At 39.1% G+C, this 22,994-nt stretch overlaps 1 protein-coding gene across 2 annotated transcripts; it reads right to left on the reverse strand.

Moving 5' to 3' along the window:
* Positions 1–643: 643 nt before the first annotated feature.
* On the reverse strand, positions 644–21,089 carry ece1 (endothelin converting enzyme 1). Of its 2 annotated transcripts, XM_028405065.1 has the most exons (19): positions 20,922–21,089; positions 13,153–13,236; positions 11,114–11,252; positions 9,162–9,374; positions 8,884–9,008; positions 8,608–8,754; positions 8,156–8,221; positions 7,739–7,927; positions 7,468–7,610; positions 7,175–7,289; positions 4,549–4,659; positions 4,355–4,453; positions 4,136–4,213; positions 3,913–4,016; positions 3,494–3,604; positions 2,791–2,858; positions 2,459–2,649; positions 1,844–1,939; positions 644–1,402 (listed from the first exon to the last, which is right to left on the reverse strand). In XM_028405065.1, the coding sequence occupies exons 2-19, from the start codon at positions 13,234–13,236 to the stop codon at positions 1,226–1,228; spliced, it is 2,256 nt and encodes a 751-aa protein (XP_028260866.1). In that variant the 5' UTR covers positions 20,922–21,089; the 3' UTR covers positions 644–1,225. The 2 variants fall into 2 exon arrangements, with proteins under 2 accessions (XP_028260866.1, XP_028260865.1); XM_028405064.1 differs by lacking the exon at positions 20,922–21,089 and having other exon boundaries at positions 13,153–13,778.
* Positions 21,090–22,994: the final 1,905 nt, after the last annotated feature.

Raw genomic sequence — 22,994 nt, forward strand, 5'->3', positions numbered from 1 at the left:
CAATCAAACACAGACACAGCGTGTTTGGTCAACGATCCCAAAAAATGTACATGTGATTTTTGACTTTTTTTTGTTGTCGATTTGTGTTTTTTGTGTTGGACTTGATTTTTTTTTAATTAAAAAAAAATAAAATTTAGAATGCAAGAAAATTATACTACCGTTAAATTATTACTACATCCATTGTAAAATCTATTGTAAATCTAAATATACACTAAGTGGTACAGATGTTTGTAACAATTGAGGGATTTGCATGGCAAAAATTTAAAATCATTATGTGTTCAGCCATTGATACAGTAGGTTCGTTGCCTTTACTCTGCCTCAGCAGCACTCGTGTGTCTCTAACGCCATCTACTGTTCCACTGGCTACTTTGCACCTGTGCACCAATCACCTGTCCAGATTGGTGTAAAATTAGGTAAATAAAACTGACAATATAAAATCAGACTTGATACTTTTGTGCTGGTAAGCCATCCTTCAAGCAAGTGAATACACTGTGAGACAAAGAAGTTTTAAGATCAGTTTTACTATACAAAATAATTTGTGACAAACTTCTTAGCTGTAAAAATACAAATGGCAAATTGCAGCTTAATCTGCCAAAAATCTGAATTACACAGTTGAAGCGAATTGTACGCAAGTATTTCTGAAATAGTGCAACAGTTCAACGTTGCTGTTGTATTAACAAAATATGTATACCACTTCTTAATAAACAGCTTTAAAACTGTCTTATATGGGAACTACGTTTTTCATTTTTCTTTTCATGTTATGTGTAAAAGTCTTGAAGGTCCCTGGTTCACTGTAACATTAAAATCTGCCTTTAAATAAAATATAGTATAAGTAAACCGGAAAAGCTCCAAGCACTGTGGAAAGTAACGAAGAAAAACAAAAAAAACACATCACCTTGCATTGTTATAACTTCACAAATAGGTTACAAAATCTGAGAGTGGTTCTCCCGTTATTGTAACGGTCTGTTAGGTCCAGTGTTCAAAAAACACATTTAAAGCTACATTTAACTTGAGAGTTCGAGGAAAGCTGTTTGCTAAACAAACAATCTTCATGGAGCTGCACTGGAGGTAGCAAACCTCCATACAGAGCAGGCACATTTTGTCCTGATAAGCAGCCTGATAAGCGTTAAGGTGGCACAGAGTTTCAGTGGTTCTTGCAGTTCCATCTAAAAATCCCCCCAATGTCTGTTTCACTCGCAGCTGAAAAAAAAAAAACAGCCGGTCATCACCAGAGCTCACACTTATGTTTGGGGTTCATGGGAGCATTTGCTTTGCAGCCAAAGTGCTTTGAGAATTCTTGTGAATTGGAGATGGTGCCAATGACTCTGAATCTTGATGGACTGTGGGGATCTGTGATTATGCCCTCGTGTGAGCTCTCAGGGGTCCTGACAGAGCACCAAACCTGCAAGAGCAAAAAATACAGAAAATAAGTGCCGGATCGTATCGATTACAAACACTAGGCTGATTTTTTAAATATGTAATTTAGTTTGTTCTACTGTTGTATTTTAAGGTAACGTTTAAGTATATTCCTCCAGTCAAACCTGTGAAAAAATAAAGTGAAGGATTCATATTTATCTGCTTAAAGTGCATTTAAACATTGATGTACAAGCATGATTTACTGATATAACAATAAGGGATCTTTACAGTGACTAGTACATAAATATCTGGCATTTAAAATAAGGAAATACATAATTAGAGTGAACCTAATAGGTGTTTTATGTAAAACTATCAGTCATCATCCTAGGCAGTGGATCTTAAAAGCCATCTGAAAGTGAACTTTAATGTTAAAGCAGCTGTAGTTTTAATGAGTAAAAAGACAGAACACACTCTGACTGATACAAACCTGAGCAAATCCAACAAAAAACAGCTGATGGTTGGTCATCCCCAGGGCAGGCAGCGTGGCCTCCTCACCATTCTTTTTGATCCAGTTCACATAAGCCTTCAAAGAAACAGATTATCATGTTACAAGAGCTTTTCACTCTCCACAGGATAAGGTGTAGTGTAGCTATACACACCGAAGGGACACCAAAAGACACAGAAGATCCATTTTAGGGTCCTCTACAGCTTTAATTTGCTCTGGGGTATAACCACTGCATAATGTAGGCTAGCTTTTACTTCCATATGATTTGCTCATCTGTTTATGACCTTTCAATACATGGAAAGAATGTGTGCATGTGAAGAAGTAACCAGAGGCTGACAAGGCCACTCATAACCACCTGTTGCATTTCCAGGCTTCACTGTAAACCAGACAACCAACTTTTTCCAAAACAGATTAAATAGACATGACCCAAAAATACACTAACACAAGGGATTAATCTGTCTGACAGTTTTCTGACCTTCCAAACAAGCAATCTGGCACTGTTGCCATAGAAAGCATACAGTAATGCCAACAGTGTAAAAACCCACATGCTTTCTAGCACCAGCATATAGCATATAATATTCAGTGTGAGTTATGAACCTTGTAAGCGGCCTTAAGTCCACCGTTGTCAGCGATGTTCTCTCCCAGTGTGTGTCTTCCATTCAGGGGCTCTTGGTTGATGCTGTAATTGCCATATTGTTCCACCATGCACTGCGTCTGCTTCTTAAAGGCCTCCACAGAGGAGTTCTTCCACCAGGGACGCAAGTTTCCATCTTTGTCGTACTCCCTCCCTTTAAAAAAAAAAAAGAAATATTAGTGTGTTTCCTCCCAGCTAGTACTTGAAGTAATTGTTTATTCAATCATTCTGAATCGGATTTTTCCTGAAATAAAAATGTATATATAGATTTTTTTTTTGTATTTTATTTACCAACCTTGGTCATCGAAAGCATGAGTCAGTTCATGGCCCATAACGACTCCAATCCCACCAAAGTTGAGAGCTCTGTAAAATATCAATATATATAATTGAAAGTACATTTCACCAAATGTTTAACATTTGTGAGAGGGAAGTTTACCACAGCAGTTAGCATAGTTTGGGAAATACTAGTCACTTTGCAGACACATATCTCAATAATCACTGATACCGCTAAAACATTTACAAACTTAACGAAACTAAATCAAAAGCAAAATGATAAACAATCAGAAAATATGACAAATACAAGTGGTCAAAGATGTGTTCTGAATAACCTTTATCTTTCTAATCTAAATAAAGTAAAAGTTAAATAATTATAAGACTTTTTGTAGCAGTAGCAGAGTACAGTGCCAGGTGTCTGGTAACAAAGTGTCACCAAAGTGACTGCTGATTATTTAACATTCCAAGTAACCGCCAAGGGGCATTACTGGACATTCTACTATATAAACAAACAAAACTTCCCAGCCAGCACCCTATCAAAGGCTTGTTTTGGCCCACGGGACATCAGCTCATGTCAAGTTAAATGGCTGTGAAATTACTTCTGTGGATAGTGCTGAGTTTGCTTCAGTTTACATTGTCTCTATTGTGTTTATGTCAGCTAAAGACAAACATCTTGTGCTGCATAATACAGCTATAGTTTTTCTATAATACTACATTTCACATACTTAGGCCAGGAGCGGCTGTAGAACGGAGCTTGAAGGATTCCCGCTGGCAGAACCATCTCATTCTTAGTTGGGTTGTAATATGCATTCACGGTTGGAGGTGTCATACTCCACCTGCAAAACAAATACACAGAACACACAGCGAAGACATGAGGCTGACATCGAGGTCACAAATAATGCAGAATATTGATTCTGCACAGCCTGCTGTGCCAGCCTGACTACAGATCAGTTTGTAAGGCATGGGAACCCCAATCTCTCCCCTCCCCCCATAGCCTAATTAGAGACAAGGATCAGTTCAGCGGAGAGAAGCTGGTTGCCTGGGAACGTTGGTGGATGGCAGCAGTATTCCGCTGAGTCAGTATAATGGGAATGTGTTCCCATCGGAGCATGCCACCTCTCCCGTGGCAAGAGGGGTAACTCACTGGTTTCTGTTGGGAGTTTTCCTCAGCTGATCTGCAGTCACTCTGGCAGAGAAGTTGTAGTACTGCATGACATTTTGGAAGTAAAGGTCTGACACCACCATAAACTAAAAGAGAAGAATAAAATATAACAGAGAAGTGTTTTAATTAAGAAAAATCAGATTGTGCCACACGTAAAAATAACAGGTTAGCATATACACTGGAATACATTTCCACATTTACTTACATCATTAAACACTTTGTCCAACTTTGTGGCGTTCATGATGAATTCTGGATATCCAACCATATTGTATATAGCATCTGCCTGTTAGGGATGAGACATAAAAACTGTCAAATTCACATTTTCACACCAGATGGCAGCGCTGTATCTGTGAGCCACTTAACAGTTGTCGACATAAAGCATCAGTGGGAAGACTTACTGGGAAAAAAAGGAACATCCTCCCACCTTTTCTTTTGCTGCCTTCTTTGTGTCTGAGTCCATCCAGCTCACATACTTCAGGCTTTCTTCAAATGCCAGTTTAATCTCTCCAACCATATTCTCAGCCTTGAAGCACAAAAGCCAGACATATGTAAGTCAAAAATCACATCACCTCACACAGCAGGAGCAGCTGTGTGACACACGGATGATAAAACACTTACGATGGCTTTGCTGTCCTCAGCGAAGGTGGCTTTTACAAACATGGCACCAAGAGCAAAGCCCAGTGCGCTGTCGGTGTCACTGACACACAGCTTCCAGCGCGGAGTGCAGCTCTGCAAAAAAACAACATATCAAGACATGTTGAAGGAGAAGCTGCATTCTCCTATTACCTTATATTGTGAGATTTGTGCCAGACATTGTGCAACCAATTTTTTTCAATGAGTCACTTCCTACATATCCAAGAATGAGCATGACTATCCCTGGTAAAATATGACTGTATTCAGCCAAGACAGATGTGTAAAGAGAACAGTGGTGATCCTGAATCTACTTTACAGTCAAGAGAGACTGCTGCTCCTCAACCAGTGTATGCTGTTACAGCTGTGAACATTCATGACTCTAACTGTGAAGTGGTTATCCACATTCAGTTGGATTTGTTTTTATATAGCACACAGGTAAAGAAACAGTAGTCCCTAGAGGGCAGATTTATTATCAGGTAAAAGGAAGGACACATGGAGCAGCAAGTACAAGTAGGTATAAAAGGAACAGGGTCACTGAGGAAATGAGGAGTGTTCTGAGCAAGCAGTGCTGTAAAATCCACTCAGTCACAGATGGAAAAAGAGACACAGCTGCAACAATCACTCATACAACAGATGAAGACTCACAAAGAAGCTTCTAGTTTGTTATTACAGCTTGACCCAAGTGGAAACCAGGGTAGAAGGAACAGGATCTTGCTCAGATAAGGGCTAGCTTCCCTGCCGCCTTTTACAGTCAGTTACTCGCTAAGGAGGAAGTGCATCTTGCTGAAGAGTTATGCTTACACGAAGACATTAAAAACAATCCTATCAGTGTGTTAGTTCACTTAGTGTTACATGCTTTTGTTACATGCATGTGCAGTTCAGCCACTGGTGTGATTATTATGCACAAAGCTCAAAGTCAATTACTTTAAATTAAATAAAATAAAAACACGGACATCAGTAACGTTACCTTAACCTAGCGTAGTCATAGAGTTCAGTCTATCCAACTAGCATGTCATGAGCAACGGTGGACAAAGCAACACGCATTCTCTATCCGACCGGGTGTGTGTCTGTGTGTGTACACACATCGTGACATGCTGCCGTGCAAATAAGATAAATAACATGAGCCGTTTACTTTGTTTAATAAAGGAACAAGGTGTAGACCTGTTCAATAGAAAGGGTTATCTTAAATGGCTTCTGTTATGATCTGGTGCTATACAGAAATTAAAAAGAAATAAAATTGACCTGATATAATGATGGGGAAACACCAAACTGATTCTTAAATATGTTGAATGTTGGATAAATAGGCTATGTATTTTATGCTCATCTGGTATTTCCAGAGTGTTAAAAGTAGAATGTGAATGTGAATGTGAGGGTGAGAATATATGTAAGAGTGAGAATATATGTATGTGAGAGTGAGAATGTGTCAGAGTGAGAATATATGTATATGAGAGTGAGAATATGTTTGTGAGAGTGAGAATATATGTATGTGAGAATGAGAATATATGTATGTGAGTGAGAATATATGTATGTGAGAGGGAGAATATATGTTTGTGAGAGTCCAAATGAATTATGTCTTGTAAGGCCCCTCATAGACTTTCATGCATGCAGTCTTCTGCTACCTTATTACATAAGGAGATCCACAAAGACATGCTGAAAACATTTCAGACATACAGTCAATGTCCCAATCTTTTTTTCAGACAACACTCGCTTGTAATTTTTTGTTTACCAAAACCGCTCCCTTATCAGTTCAAACATATCAATCATCTCTTCAATTACTTCAGCTCTCCTATTGTATAATTGGCTCTGTGGTAGTAATCGCATTTCTCTGCTTTACACAGTAATTATATTAATATATTTCATAATACAACCTCGAGCTGTTAAAACTTAAAAAACTTAATGTCAGCAAAATCTGTTCATTTCAGTCTCATACTTGCTGCCCCAGTGACAATGCCACTCTACTGGGTCCTTATTATGCACATGTGATCACATAAACACCTTACTGGAAACCTGGTTAAACCTAAATGCCAAGAGGTCAGATTTCTGTTAAAGACATTGAGCTGTGTTAAGCAGATTTTTCTTTTACAGCTCTTACCCCAATTACTGAAATCAGGTTTCTTGCTTACTTGTAGCTGAAGAAATCAGCCACAGGAAGCCAACATGAAGTAACAAATCTAAGTGTGCTGGATGAGCCTTGTAAAGAAAAAAGAAGTTTGCTTCTTTGTTTGGTGGCTTTTTTTCATTTATCAGTAAAAATGAACCATCTGTGTCACACACAAGAACAAGGGGTCAAGTGAAAAGCTCTCTAAACCCAGCTGTTTGGCTTAGGGCCATTTCCTCTGCCAGCATTTGCTGGACTTGCCCACATACACATGGGCTGAGGGGACTTTCACAAAGTGTGTGATTCATCTGGTGTTTCTTGCCTGGTGTTTATTTAAGCAGTAAGTCAAAAACAAAACTGTGAGATATATACTCCTAAACTTGATAAGGACATTTTATCTGGATGGGGATATGCCATCACATGTTGTCATCTGCTAAATCTCACCTCACATCTAGCTGTGTATTCCCTGATTATAATGACTGTAAAAGGTCTAAAACTCCATCTCTTACTTACTTTTTTGGTTCCATACATGACCTCAAGGAAACGTTGCTCAGCGTCTTGGAACTGCTGGTCCAAAATGGAAACCATCTTTCTCACTACTTTCATTATCATGTAGTTGTTTAGGAGGCTGAAAATAAAACATCAGATTGTTACGTTTTTTTGCTTCCTTCAATACTGACTGATTTTTGACAAGGATTTACAGTGTGGTTTGAAGTAGGGTACCATTATAAATTAGAGAAAGAGCAGATATGTGTGTATCTATGCACAGAAATGGAAAAACTATTAAAATGGACCTGGTGTCTCACCTTTTATTTGTTTTTGTTATGAGGTCAGAAACTTCCTGGAGGTATTCTTTGGCATAAACAACCACTGGCTCTGACTCGTTGAGCGAAACAGGAGCAAACACTTCTGTGAGGTACGGCATCCAGTCCACTGCAGGAGCCAGTGTCTGCAAAGACAAAACATAACACAAAAACCATATGTTGGTATTTCTACTTTTTGTAATCTTTAGTATCACAAACAACTTGATTGAAGAGGATTGTTTTAGCTGTCAAGATAAAACCTGGAGACACTCACTTTCAGGTCTTTGGCTTCCATCTTATGGTAAATAATCTCCTCATCTCTTCTCTCCTCCTGAGGAACTGTGATGTTGGCCAGGGTAGTTTCAAAATCCACAATCTCTTCCATCATGGTTCGAGACCTCTCCTCTGACCCACCCAGAAGCACCCCTAACTCCACCAGAAAGTTGAGGTATGCCGTCAGATACTGCAAAGTCCAAGTGGTCAGCAGAGTTACAAGGTGGACATACTTGTGGAGACATGCTTTGTGTGTAGTGATAAAATTCAAAAAAGTTACTATGTTTACGCTTTTAATATTTCTTTACTTTCTTTGCAAACAGGCAAATGCCTCTGGGTGTTTTCAAACTCTAAGTGAGTGTAAAAGCTTAACAAGCATACAATCAGTACAATTGTGTGAACAACCTGGCAGTCATACCTTTTCATTTGCTGTTTTGTTGAGGTAGTAATCCCGTGATGGTAGTCCCAGGCTGGACTGATCCACCTAGAATAAAGAGAAATATAATATGTTGCCTTTTTCCATTTCAACACTCACAAATGACCTTTTGTTTTCATTCCTGTGCAGCCACCATGCAGGCTGAACACAGAGGCCCACCAAAGATCATATCTTTACCATTTGTCTCAGTCTCATGACAGCCTACAAAGGAATGAACTCTCATCTCCAAGTGTCAGTGTGAATCTAACACCTAAGGCTTGTAAAACCTATTTCTGTCTCATGTAAACAGAATGTATTAGGTATTTAAATATTAATGTGAATCTATGCCGGTTTCACTAACCTTTTGGAGCTGTAATACATTTAGATAAATAGAATTATTCAAACGCATGGAGCCGATAAAATCAGCCTTTGTTCAACTTCTCTGACCCTCTCACCTGTATGATGTTACTACTGGAGTTTTTGGAGTCTGTGCTGACAAACACAGTGAAGAACGGAGAAGTGCGTAAGGTAGCTGACACTTTTCGCAGTACTACTTGGAAGTTGTCCTTGTCCCAGGGTTCATTCAGAGCCCATCCTCCAATCTGTAACAGTCAGACATCAAACAGACACTGTGAAACTCAGGGATGCAAGTACATTAGATCTTTTAACAGAAACGAAGGGCTGAATGTTATATTAGTTCGATATCTGACTGTTTAAGAAAATAAGCATACCTGGCTGATTAGCTCCTGTAGTGGCTTAGCGCCTAATTCCTCAATCTTGGCCTCATTCATGCAGGCCTGATAATATCGCTGGGCCTTTTCCTCGGCCTTACTCAAACCTTTCATCGTTGTATTTTCTAAAAAAGGTAAAGAAATAAGATAAATTATATCAATGAAAAATGAGCTGACTGCCCCAACTGAGGAAATGTCCTGGAAAATATACAGTATACCTCTTCCTGGGGTAGAGGCAGCCAAGGGGCACTGAACTATAATCACATCAGGACACTTACCTAATAAATGCTTCATCACAAGCATGTTGTGCTCCCACAGGTTACTGAAAGGACCCCAGCGGGACTTCCCCTCAGGGAGAGGGTTGTTCTTCACCCAGCCCCCACAAGCAAAGTTGTAGAAGTCATGGCAGGGATCTACGGATCGATCCAGAGCGCCCATGACCGCACTAGCCACGGTAATGCATGGCTCTGTTAGACACAGCCCTGGGTTAGCTGCAGAAAAAGAAAAAGAAAAGAAAAACATGTTCAATTTCAAAAAATACTTTACATTTAGCTTTATCAGTTCGAGGAAAACAGGACCACAGTGGATAATCTGAAAATTTTTCATGGTAGGACAAATATGCATGAGGATTTTCAGAACATCTGGAAGCTGTTACTTTATAAGAGACAACAGCCAAGACATACAACCTGGAGAAAATGCTTCTATTTGTAAAAAAAAAATCCTGTGTAAATAATTAGCTAATACAAATTAGAGACATAGTGGTTCATAAGCTTGTCTTCACAGGTGGTAAGATCACTTTCACACTACTAGCAAATGTTTATGTAATCATATGATTAATGCATAGAAGACAGACGAGGAAGAAGGACTCTGGAAGAAGAAGGAGAAGTGACTTCCATATTTCCAAGATTAATACTTTGTGTGTTGTTTTCAAGCTTAGTTTTCAAGTTTAAATCTTAGAGGAAGTAAGCAGAAGGGCAGCACTGCAGCTTGCTGCTGTAGCTGCTTACACGTCTAAAAACAAAAGCTGTTTAACTGAAAAATCTTCAACAAACTTTCAGTGTTTAGGGAGGTGTAAGTGCTGGTGATTCCAGGGAACTAAAAACAGTTTCAGGCTACGACTCACCTCTGACTGACTGTAACACTTTCCCCGACTGTCCATAAAAGGTATCAGACAGAAATGGAGACAAAGTTATGAGCAGTGATGAGGTTAGTACCCGGAGGAGATTTCATCCTTGTTCCTTTTATTATTTCAAAGTGTGACCTGACATGTGGTTCTGAATGGGAGGAAGCAGTATTAAGTTTCCCATGATAAAATTGAGGAAGCAAACACTGATGTGAAGCAGGCAGGATGGGATAGTAAAGCCAAAATACCCTTTTCCATAATGAACAAGCTCAAGGGAGAGACTTAGGGTTGTTTTTAGGCTTAGCTGAAGGTGTGGCTAAAAACTAAACGAACCCTATAAACTCTATGTACTTCATGTACTCTACAGTGGTGTATTTTTTATTGTATTTGGGCAGATAGCAAAGACAAGTGATAGCCTCCATAGATCATGTTCTAGCTTGTTCATTTTAATACTTCCTTCTTATACACATTACAGGCTTTGAAACAACAATAACACATTCATTAGTATTTACAAGCTTTATAGACTCCACCTAGCATTGTTTATCATCTAAAACAAATGAATAATTTTTGCAATAATTTGATGTATCAGGAAATACTAAGGAAAAAAACAATGCTACATATGAAGCTGGAATCAGCAGTTTTTCAATTTAAGATATAGACTGTAGTATAGACAAAAGCCCTGTGTTTAAACTGTGCACAATCTGGCTCATAACCTTATTTAAAATGACAAATTTTAGTTTTAAAGCTTTCGCTTTGTGTTGATTGAACAAGATGTAGTGTGCTGACTTATCTGTTGATTTTACTAGCAATGCTTTCCAGAATCTTTGATAAGGCAGCCAACTTCCTGTTGTAGCGTAATAATCAATGGGCAGACACAAAAATGGCATCATTCTTCTGTTCTGCCATTCTTATCTGGCTCTCTGTAGAAACAATTTTCCTACATATTTTTCTATATGACTCATCCTTTGACGTGAAAAATGACAAAATATTTCACAATATTTATACCCAGGTTGATCTTTTTGGTTTTATGGTTTAAAAACAAGCAAACTGATGCAGGTTTTGCTTTTCAGTGTGTGTCACTTAAGTGTAAATAACCCCTGTACTTACCCTGTTTATAGAAGACCCCAGCTGAGATGAGAGATATAAACAGGGCCAACGAGAGAGCACACACAAAAACCAGCAGCCGCCTCTCTCTCTGTGTTCTGTCTGGCCAGCATGTGGGACCACGGCCATGCAGAAGAGTCACCTGCATACAGAAACAATCCTTTAGGTGCTTTATTTAATTGAATAAGTATGTTAAATGACATCTTAAAACATACAAATACACCTATTGCTTTAATGAATTTAATACAGTCTTGAAAATACTGTCCCAACAGTTTCTCAGGGTTTGGATGACAGGTATGGTTACAGGGCACAATGGCTTTTCTGTGACAGGCTTCATAGGCCTCATACACAGAAAAAAAGTTGAGCATTCTTCCATTGTTCCCTCACCTATAATGGATAATTTCCTTCTGGCCTAGATTGAGGCATAATAGGAATCCTGCTGAACCATATCAGATTCCCTTTTACTAGTTTATCTGTAACTAAAGGATATTAAGGACACAAAACAGAAGCTTCTGAATCAGTCAGCCTAAAAGAATTTATGAGTTGGATTAAAGTCCATGCTCTGGGTTCAATGATCAATATTTTTAAAATAAATTATGGGTACGGTGATTTTTACAGCAGCCCACCCTGCTATGGCACTATTTTCTACTGAATGTTGCCTAAGGTAAAGCTGCCAAGACAATGTATTTCTTAAAGGAATGACTCCAAGAGCCACTCACAAATCCTTCAATAGGCACATTTCACACTCTGGCCAATCTTTGAGTGGCCCTACTATAAATAAATGAAAGCTTTTGGACCTCACTTATAAGCTGTGGAAGTCAATTCATGCCAGAAGTGTATCTATAAGCATCTGATTTACTGCTAATAGGTTAGAAGAGAGTTCAACAATCAAACATAATGTGATCAAAGCAAAAGCCAAAGCCACAACGGCTTCTTAATCCCTGAGGGGCTGAGCATGTTGGGTTGGTTTGGACCTAAACTATATTTCTGGGTGTAACTGGGAGAAGACTCTTGGAATTAACTATGCAATAGAAGGTCTGTCTGGAGCACAGATATATACTGTACATACTTAAACACAAGAATCCAGGTCAAAGTCGTCTTTGTGTGTTTTGGAAATGTTCTGCAACTCGTGGTTTATCAGCAAAGGTTTAAAGACAAAATCCTTATGAAAACAAAGGATTCAAGATTTCAGTGGTTTAGTGTGTCTGTGTGTGTTATGACAGTTTTGGGTGACAGAGCTATTTTGTAAAACGTCTTGGTCTACCTTGGTCTACTTAAAAAAATTAAGGTCTTAACTTAGGCTAACACTTATCAGAGTTGTTTTCAAATATAGCTGACTGTGTGCTACACTCAACAAAATTGCATACAGACCCTCTCAAACTGAAAAGTTGGCGTGTTTTTATTGGAATCACAAACATCACATCATGATGATAATTTCATGGTCCATAAACTGTGTAACAATAAAATGCATACCAGGTACTTATACTGAGCAAACCATGGAAACCACATTAAAACACCTCAAGCGTAAAGAATTTCTGAGTGAATTTAAAAATACATGACCTTAGACCAATGGTTATTATTATATTAAGAGTGACAAAGTGTTTTAAGCCATGTAAAATTGACCCTTACTATGCAGCATCTGGAATATCATCTTTAGCATCTGATTGCTAATGACAGTGAAATCATGCTAACTGGTTTACCAGTGTTCTTCTCTTGTCTCAAGCTCTTAGTACATTACCTAAACACATGATTATTACAGAGGCTTTTTCAGACCTCTATTAACCATTTGTGATTCAACACAAGACGGAAGTTGATGTGACATCCAAATCAAAAGCAAAATCATTGACGGACGCATATCAAACAGTAGCAGTTTAGAGGTTTTAAATTAAACTGGTTTAGCTGAATTTTAGACGAAATGGTTCAAAATAAAATCTGTCATACACAATGTAAGTGGATATTTGTCTGAATTTGAATGTTTATGTGTTTTCCTGTGTGTAATATAGGACTGAAAGTAACCTGTTTATTTCTTCTTACGTGTTTACCTGCATAGGTGATGACGGATAGATGTCGTCACCGGTGGAGTCCACCAGGTCTTCCTCATCCAGCGTGGCTCTCTTATATGACATCTGAAAAGTCAAATGAAGAAAAGACTCTCTCAGTGCTTCCATGATCCTTTAAGTCTCTATCTTCTCCCACTGATGCGTGAGAGTGAGTTTGTGTCTTATTCCACGGCACTCTGTGACTTTTTAGAGGAAGGCTGCCTTCTAAAATCCATCAGGAGGAATCTGGTTTGTCTGGTTGGCTCTCTTCAACTTATACACAGAGTCTGATCTCAAAAAGACGTGTCAGTCCCCTCCTTTCAAAGCATTTTTCTGCCCCCCTCAACCCTATCAACACCTCTCACAGCCCTCATGGCTCCAGGCAGATACCCCCAGGGGCAAACTTTACACAACAAAAACCTTCTTCTGAAAGTCCTTGTAAGATCTCCTTGTGGGTCCTCTTTCCCGCTCTCTTCCTGGGTAAACTTTTTTTCTGGACTTCCTTATTCAGCCACTTCTATACAAACACAGCACGAGAGAAGACGGAACTAGTGAAAAACAGGAAGGAGCTCTGACTTGAACGACTTGTATTACTGAGTGTGTCGAAGTGATTGTGTGACTGAGAGTGTGTTTGTGACGGTGCATTCCCTAGTGTGGTTTCACTTAGCTTTGGGGAGGGAACCTCACAGTTATAATTCACACCCAGTGTCTCTTCTATAGGACACAATGCAGTCGGGGGAGGAGCACAGAAAAAATATCCTCCTCCTACTACATGTTGTTCTTGCTCACCATAGTAACTGTTACCTGATAGACATGACAGCCAGCTCTTCTATTTAACCCCTCACACGAAAGGGCACCAGAGAATTTTTAAATAGTTTACTTGTCATTAAATGGAAAAGTGAACTAGACTGTCCATGGAAGCACGTAGTTTTAGGGCTTTGCTAATTTAGTCAAAAAAGAGGGTAAAAAATTTAAAAAACACTTCAACCTTCATCGACAAGCATATTAATCTTTATCATAAACTGTAAACTTTGGTTTTGTTTTACCTGTGTGATTAATTTATAATGCTGTCATGAGCTGTAATGATAAGTATGATTTCTGTTTTTATTTACAATTGTATACACAATTGATAAAAACTAGAACTTCTTAAGTTGGAACTTCAACACTGATAAAAAATCTTTACGTAATGCTGTTACATTATTGAAGAGAAAATAACATACTTTGAATTTATATGATCAAATAATTTAACTAGATAACAAATGTCCTTCACCTGAGGCATGACAAGATAGAGAAGCACATTTACATCTAATTTTCTTACACTACAATGGCAGCAGTGTGAAGAGCGGCAATGATTACCTCTGCAGCCTGTCACAAAGAAAGCAACTCACGTCAGACTGAACATGATTCAATACAGAACTATTTCGGAAAAGAAAAACATCTACACTGAACTGAAATATTTTAAACAACATATATGTAACCAGAATCTAAAATAGCCTTTGTTCCATCAATGCAATCTAAGTCTGGCATGTTAATCCCCTGAACACAGACAAACCAGTGACTGAATTTAAATGTTTACTTGTAAACACAGCCAAGAGACTATCCAGTTGCAGATCCATTTATTATTTTCTTTCCCACTTGTTTCATGTAAACTTTGCGGGGAAAAAATGATGTTCCCACCACAAACATTCCAAAGAATTCAGTCTAAACCAGGAGCACAGATTCTTATTAAACTTAATCCCAGTAAAACAGCGAGGAGGGGACTGCTGTTAGCCTCATCTTAACCCTAAAACAACATTAGCAACAAGTGAAAATCATACATTCCTTTAATGCAATGTGTGTTTAAAAATGTTTTTAAAGCCCAGCAGCAGCAGCAAGTCAATCAGCTTAGGATGGAGGACTAAAGTGATGAGTGGTGCAGAGAGAGGAGGGGCTGAGTAAGAGGAAACCAATAGTTTTGGGACACTTTCAATTACATAAATGCTTTCAAATGACCTATAGCTGAAAGCAAAGGGTCTAATGGGGACATTGATGTTTGACTTTGTCCTTCTATGCATTTGTACCATCAATATTTAACCTACGATTCATTAAATGATTACAGCTGTTCTCTTTAACAGAACAAAAGGACTACTGGAAAAGAACTACTGGAACAGATTTTTTTATACCCCACAAAAGAATCATATGCCAAAACAAAAAATAGCCCTGATTTAATCATGTGGAGTTACAATGCAGGACAACAAACTGTGGTAGCCACTGGCACAAACCATTGTTGCTGCACATGCATTCCTCAGCGCACAATCACTGTTTTTGAACACTTTCCTGGCATTGGGGTCTGTGCAGATCTGCTTGCACATGTTGCCACACCGGCTGACCCCAAGAGACAAGTAAATGGTTAGTGACAACTTTGCTTTCCTTTTCCTTTTCATGATGTTTAGCGACTAGTGTCAGCCATTGTATTAGGAAACAAGCCTATGAACTTTTGTACTGAATGTAAAAGGGCAAAATTTTCCATGATTGAACATTACGCACGTTCATAACATAGCTAAAGTAGAGCACTGTGTTGAGGAACATCTGTAAAAACTGTAGCTTGTTGATGCTGTAGTCCAAAGAAAGTCACACTAAATGACAACTGGGAGCCATTAGAAAATTAAAAATGATTAAAAGTCTGAGGACAAGCTCAGCTCTGGTCTCAGTTTGTCGCAAACCTTCCATGCTGTCCCACTTGGCCTCAAGATGTCTTCCCAAAGGACAGTGCACAGTGTGCATAGTTAGTATCCTGCAATTCTGGGAAAAGACGTGAGGCCAGGGCCTATGAGTAAGGCTGTAAACCTCAAACATGCGTCAGTAATTCGTCACTGATCCTGAAAACCAGATGATTATTTGTAGTGCAGGGGCATTCCTCCAAGAATAACTGAAGTATGTTTGTGTTTTGGATTGGGTGCTGTGTGTACTGTGGCATTCAGTGTTTGACAGTTTACTCTTGAAGAGAAAAATGAGAACAGGACACATATTTATAGAGAAAGAAAAGAGAAACATGAACATGTAAGACACATTAGTGGAAGGAGGGAGACTACAGATTTCTATGTATGTGACATAGGCTTGTGGTATAATCACTCTGCATCTGAATAAAGGCAGTCAACCACCATGGTAAGCTAATGAATGCTATGTACAGATGTGGTTCCAGACCAGCTCACTAATTACCAGCTACTTGTCAAGTGACAATCTCAGCCTCATATTCTGACAGGTCACATGCCCTCTGATAAAAGGCAGAAGTCTCTTTAAATCTTCTGCTTATCAGCTTTGACAATGCTCACAAGCACTGTGTCACACAGTGATGACACACAGACCACAACTACAACAAACCACAGGCCTAACGCCTTCAGTTAACCATTTCATGTTAAAACTAAACACTCTGGCTGGGAAAACATTCCAGGAATACCACAAGGGCCAAATGTGAACAGGACTAAAACAAGACGAATCATCCAGTTCAGCATTACTGTCTGCCATCCAGAGGTAAAGAGTGGGACATGCTGTGTTTATGTGTCAGGTCTAAAGTTGTTACCCGGAGTGATATTGTTAGAAGAAAACTATGTTAGATTCAGTATGTGTATCATATGTACTGACCCTCCCCATGTGTGCTTCCTCATGTATGCTTTCTCATGTATGATTTATTACCTTACTTGGACTAACAGTCTTCATGTATACTTCCCATTTATGCTTCATTACCCTATTTGGTGTTTTCGTTTTTTCTGCTATACTTATCTCAGGAAACATGTTTACAGATATCTACACCCATATGATATTCACACTGTGTATAAATAAAGGAAGCAACCCCAGAAAAGTCAGATCTGTCTGCACTCAGGTGAGGCACTTCTCCTTGGCCAAGTTGCGTAAACCTGTCTCTGTCTCCGAGTCTGTTTGCAGCCCGAACTAGGGGGAACGATTTTTCCCCCAACATTTATTGGTCCTTCGAGCCGGATCCTGAAAACTTGTCTTCGTCGTCGTGGGAAACCAACACTGAAACTACGCGCAGCTTCCACGATAGGTGGATGTCCCAAAGACCTGAACCGCATCGTTCGGCATCAGGCCAGTGGTTAAACCGGTCCACGGCGGTGAAGTCCAGTTGACGGATCAACGAACTCAACAACTGGCCAAACGGATTCGGTAAGACAGACACAGTAGTGAATGCCACACACAGTGTGATGAAAGAATGAAAAGAGTCTGAGTGGTACAGTAAAGGCGTTTCTATGGTGATAGGAAACCGGCCTAATGTACGATTTTTTGTTTTATCCTAAGTGACACACGTACCAGTGTGGTTCGTAACCGGCTGGGTTTCATCCCTTAAATACCAACACCGCAACATCTTAGATGTTGTAGAAGGCCGTGTTGGTGGCCCACGAATACCACTAATACTGGAGACTGTCACGAAGAACTAGTAACAAAAATAACAAAGGGAAAAACTCAGAGTAAACCGTCAGAGTTGACGGGCGATAAAAAATATATGGAGAAGTGTAAGCCTTGCTCCACGGATTATGTCAAAACATGGATAGAAAAATATGGCTTTCCAGGAAAATTAGTGACGACTGATATCCTGGAACTGCAAACAAAACTCAAATTGGACATAATCAAAAAGAAAAAACAGAAGGATAAGGATAAGTTGAAATTACAGGTTCAGAAAGGTGATGAATGGTAGACTCAGAGTAAGATGCGGGATGTAAGGCGAAAGCAGAAAGAGGAACGTAGGCAGAAAGTTTTAGCAAGTGTGGTAGATGCAGACGAGGAGACTCAGGGTGCTAGGAAGAAAAATGTCAAAACCAAGGGAAAGGATCAACAGGTAGCACAGCCAGGTCCATCCACGCCACAAACATTCTTAAAAAATTGGAAAAAAACCTTCTAGAGGGAAAAAACTTGTGGTCAGTCCACTTAACCATACAGACACGGGACCTAGGCGGAGTAAGAGAGAAAAAGGGAAGAAAACACTGTACCCAACCGACGGCTTAGTAGCCGCAGCCCATAAATTCCACCCTAGTAATGGGAATTGGGAAGACAGTGACACTGACTCAGACGATGACCAGACCGACGATGACTGCTTAGACATGAATTCACAGTTGAACTGTCCCATGGTGGAAGTAGCTAATCCACATGGAGATCTGGAGAATCCAACAGTCTTAGTGTTTAGGCCATGGACACAAGGCGATATGCGTAAAGCATGTGAAGGGGTGCCTCCAATCCAGGAGGGCTACCAGGCATGGCAGGAGGCTGTGGAAGGCCTCAGAATGAGTTTCCATCTGAATGGACCGGAAATGCACAGAATGTTAGGATTCATTTTGGGTAGTCAATATGATTTTAATGGCTGCAACGCTCAAGGACATTGAATCCTCTATATGATAGAGTTCATAACACTCTTGTACAAAGAGGAAATTACAACCAAATTACAGATACTAAACAAAAAGATGATGAGACAGAGACGTCCAGTTAATAACTACCCGTACTCAACCGCAGACTGGAATGGGTACACTTGGTATCTGGAAGCCAATTCCTTCCCCGATACCACTGACTCATGGGGAAAAACAATCATAGGAACTCATTCTTCATTCCGTTCAAAACCACACACATACGGATGGAACGTACAGAATTATAAAAAGATTTTCACCAATCTTACTGTCACTAGGTCCCATATTAGTTACAGACTGAACACCACTTCATTCACACTTACACCCAATGAAGGACCCAACTGTACTATCATCTTAGTGCGGGCATGGTCTGCAGGCAATGACCCATATTGGAGGATGGATTTTTGTAAGATACCAGCCACTCCTTCTACAGTTAATACCACAGCCACACCTCAGATATGTACAATCTGTTGCCATGCGCCCTCATCCTTGACTTATATGGAAGGTTTTGACCCTGTGCCAGGTGCAGCATGTGTACATTGTCTGTATGTCACATATCAAATGAGGCAAACAAACAAATGGGAACGTTGAGTCAACATGCAGACATTCACAGATGCAGAAGAACTTGTTATTTTGGCTAACACTTAATCTTTTGAGTTCAGTCCCCTGTGTTTGTGCCTGAAGGCCACAGATAAGACAAAGTTGTCTCGGGCTTTAGCTCCTGACCTCCAACATCAAGACAGCACTGGAAATTTCTTTTTGTCAAAGCACAGAGCTGTTTCCGTTGGAGAAAACACCCTGATAATATAGCAGCAATGGGGGGGAAAAGCAGCTACTTTCCCAGGCAATCAGCTTTATCCTACTCTGGAGTGGGATTGTAAAACTAAGCTGAGGGACTTTAGCAGAATCATAACACTTTTGGTTTATTTTTAGTGCTTTAGTGCATTTACTCTCACATGTTTTTATTATGCTGGCTGCTCTCAAATTCCTCAGATTCCTGCTTCACAGACAACTCTAAGTCATTTTTCTGTGACCATTTCAGCTGCTCTGACGTATGTGCGATGATCAAATATCACTCAGCCAGGTATTGGGTCACCATCATGCATTGTATCCTCTGCTCAAAGCCAAAAACTGTATGTTCGAATACCCAGGCAACGAGCCCATCAGTGTGCACATTACAGTGAAACCTGACAACATTTTAAATGGTGCCTTCCCAGAATTATTACAAAGCTTCTAGTAAGATTTTCAGTATAAAGTCAGGATTAAAGGAGTGGCATATGGAAGCTTGCACAGGCACAGAAAGATAACCAGAGATTACCTGTTCCTGCTGTTGTTATGGCACCCTGCAGCACACTCCTGATCACAGCTAGGTAATGAATAACTGGAGAGTAAACCAAACCTCCTACATGCAGCACTTCCAAATTTGTATTCTTTATTATTATTAAACCAATCAATAAGTCAGATATGAGATTGTCTGGTTAATGTTTGATATGCTGCAGTCAGTTGTTTTGTGTGTTAGGAAAAACAGGCAGAGGAGCAGAACAACTCCTCAGTTAAAAGGAAAAAGGCAATGACACTGAGTAAGGGGGTTATGAAAGCTTATGTTTCACAAACCAAGTGTCACAATCTACATTTTTCACAAGGAACTGGCTCTGATAAACTACAAAATCTTAGCCTCTGCATTAAATGGTTCTCACATTCACTGCCGTTTATGTTAAAGTCACTACCACTTATAGTTCCCCAAGTGTACTCAAACAAACTAACAGATGACATATGGCATCTGCTGTTGTTGGTTCATGTGCAAAGTCTTTATTATTAAAGATTGACTGATCTTTTTTGTAGTTGTTTACAATCTCCATATAGGTATGTTCAGCTCACAGCAATCCACGTTAACCTTTAGACCGTGCCTCTGCAGCATTAAAATCAAACTTAAGTTTAACACAAGCACAAAATCTGTGCACACGTATTGCTACACAGCAGCAAAACCACCATTATGGGATATAATACAGTGACTACACGAGATTAACACACAGCACAGTTACAATAAGGTCACCGAGCCTATACACTCACATGTATATACATGTGTGTGTGTGTGTATCTGCAAATATATACACATATATATTCATATACGTATACATATATGTAGCATTGTCTGTTGTTGTGTAACAACCATCTTCACAGACTTATGTTAGTTTAACATTTCGCTATAAACATCATGTCAACAGCCTCTCGCACATGTCTGCCGCAATCAATCGCAGCGGAGAGCTGAACACATGTGATGTTGGGTAATTCGACAGGAAAGGAGATCATTAAACGTTACATTATTTTTCTGTAAAACTTGAACTGTTTATTATTAACACCCAGAGAACATGTTCTTCTTACCTTGCTGTCAAATGGTCCGCCGTCCCTCTGGTGCACTTTCTGAGCAGGGACAGGGAACGAGCTTCAACTAAAAACAACCAGAGAGACTGCGCTTCACTGTCAAGATAGTTCACATCCCCACTGAAACTTTTCTCCGCAGCGCCGCTACCCCGGAAATCATTACGCACTGGCGTAAAAGTTTCTAAAAACACACACACACACACACACACCAGAGGCAGAGTGAGAAGTCAGCGTGGTGAAGCTGATCTGCCTCGATGCCTATCTCTTAATACAGCAACGAATGATAAAGCCAGATATTGTGCACATTAGCTTTACCACGTGGATACTGTAAAACCTTATTTTATAATACAGTTGACCCAGAAAGTTCACTAATAGTAACAGTACCTTCGTTTTTTTGCTGGTCTGTTAAGTTGTTCCATCACTGTCAACACACAGAGTGCCGCTAGCTAACCAACAGTTAGCTTAGCTTGATTAGAAGAACTTGTATGAATGAAACAATGAATACATGAACATTAAATTAACTATATTGACAGGTTTTCTTTCAAAGTGTTCAAATAATACTTCTTTTAAGTGTTTGTTTATAACGTCCATCTTAAAGCTGCTAACTGTTAATGTTGCTAATTCGTATTTCCGTCACGCGCACTGTAAATGTGGACCGTCCAAAAAGAATCCGTGACCCTAAACCACCATCCAAGTCCTCTTAAAAACATACTGCTTATGTTTGTGTAGAACTTTAAATCTTAGTCCACGTTAACATAACTTTAATATGGACTAAACTACGTAAACATAAGGCTGAGGGTTAAAGATCAACGGCCTCGGTTTGCTCAGTGAAAGCTCTTGATTGGCCTCACAGGATGCGCTGCTCTGTACATTGATTTTCCAGAGAGTCAGACCATTAAATACTCAGAAACAACACGGGTTCAAAGCACAAGCTTTGTATTTACACATAGAGAACCAATCAATCCAGTTTGGGGGGGGGTTAAAGGACACTAATGGGTTAAACATGTTTCAACATGTATACAGACTGACCTAAAATGTGTGTGCTGATGATCATGAAGTAGAAAGATAGGAATTATTATATATATAGTTACGGTTCATACTGAGATTCACCCAAACAGGAAGGAAAACGGGTCTTACGGCGCCATCTAAAGGCCAAATTAAATACTCAACTGTAATTTCATACATTAGGCTAAATATTACAAATTATATTGTGTCGTTTTAAAGTTTTTACCCAACTAGTCTATCTATCTATCTATCTATCTATCTATCTATCTATCTCTGAATCAGAATTCTCAGTCATCCAGGTCATCATACGTAGAGAGGATTGAAGCAAGGCGTCTGGACTTGTAGAGTTTGTGTTTATTGAATTGTAAACACAATTGTAAGGGAAGAGGTTTTACATTTCTAGGAATTTGCCTTAGTGATTAGTGTGTACATTAAACGTATAACAATTAACATGTAATAAGAAGCATTCATGGGTTAAAAAATAAAATAAGATAAAAATAAAAAATGAGATAAAATAAGGTAAAAGTAGAACTAAGTAAACAATGTAATCTGAAAACAGGGCTTTAAACTGACATGCATTACAGACAATGAACAGAACAGAACATAGACAATATCTAGAGGTATTTATTAAACATCAATTTGGTTTTTAGTTTGATTGCCGTTGCTAGGCAATCAAACTCTTGTTATGAGTATGCTGGTTTATCAGAATCAGAATCAGAAATACTTTATTGATCCCAGGGGGAAATTGCTTTCATTCCAGGTGCTCCATGTATACTCAAAAAAGACAGGTTAGAAATATAAATAAGGTAAAGTAGTAAGCGTAAGATAAAAATAAAACCTAATAAATTCTAAACATTAATAAACATTCAAGTCAAATACTATAAATGTTGTGGCATTGTTGTAATATCATTGTCACTGAAATGTGTATGGGATCCACCTTAACAAATCTCATTGATATTACTGTTAATGCATTGGTAATAATAATCCAGTGTCCGGGTGACTTTTATGAATGAAATGAATGTTCAGGGTGTTATTATGTGAACGTGTGATCTGTCCTTGGAGTAACGC

Source organism: Parambassis ranga, chromosome 5 (assembly GCF_900634625.1).
Source record: "Parambassis ranga chromosome 5, fParRan2.1, whole genome shotgun sequence".
Classification (NCBI taxonomy): Eukaryota; Metazoa; Chordata; class Actinopteri; family Ambassidae; genus Parambassis; species Parambassis ranga.

Bases quoted from the DNA above. Each gene is read 5' to 3' on its own strand.
- ece1 (XM_028405064.1), bottom strand. From the start codon at position 13,278: ATGGAAGCACTGAGAGAGTCTTTTCTTCATTTGACTTTTCAGATGTCA. The intron at 2,650-2,790 runs GTTGGTAAATAA...TTTTTTTTAAAG, and splicing joins TCATGCTTTCGATGACCAAG to GGAGGGAGTACGACAAAGAT. The intron at 1,940-2,458 runs GTTCATAACTCA...GTTTCTTTGAAG, and splicing joins GACTTAAGGCCGCTTACAAG to GCTTATGTGAACTGGATCAA.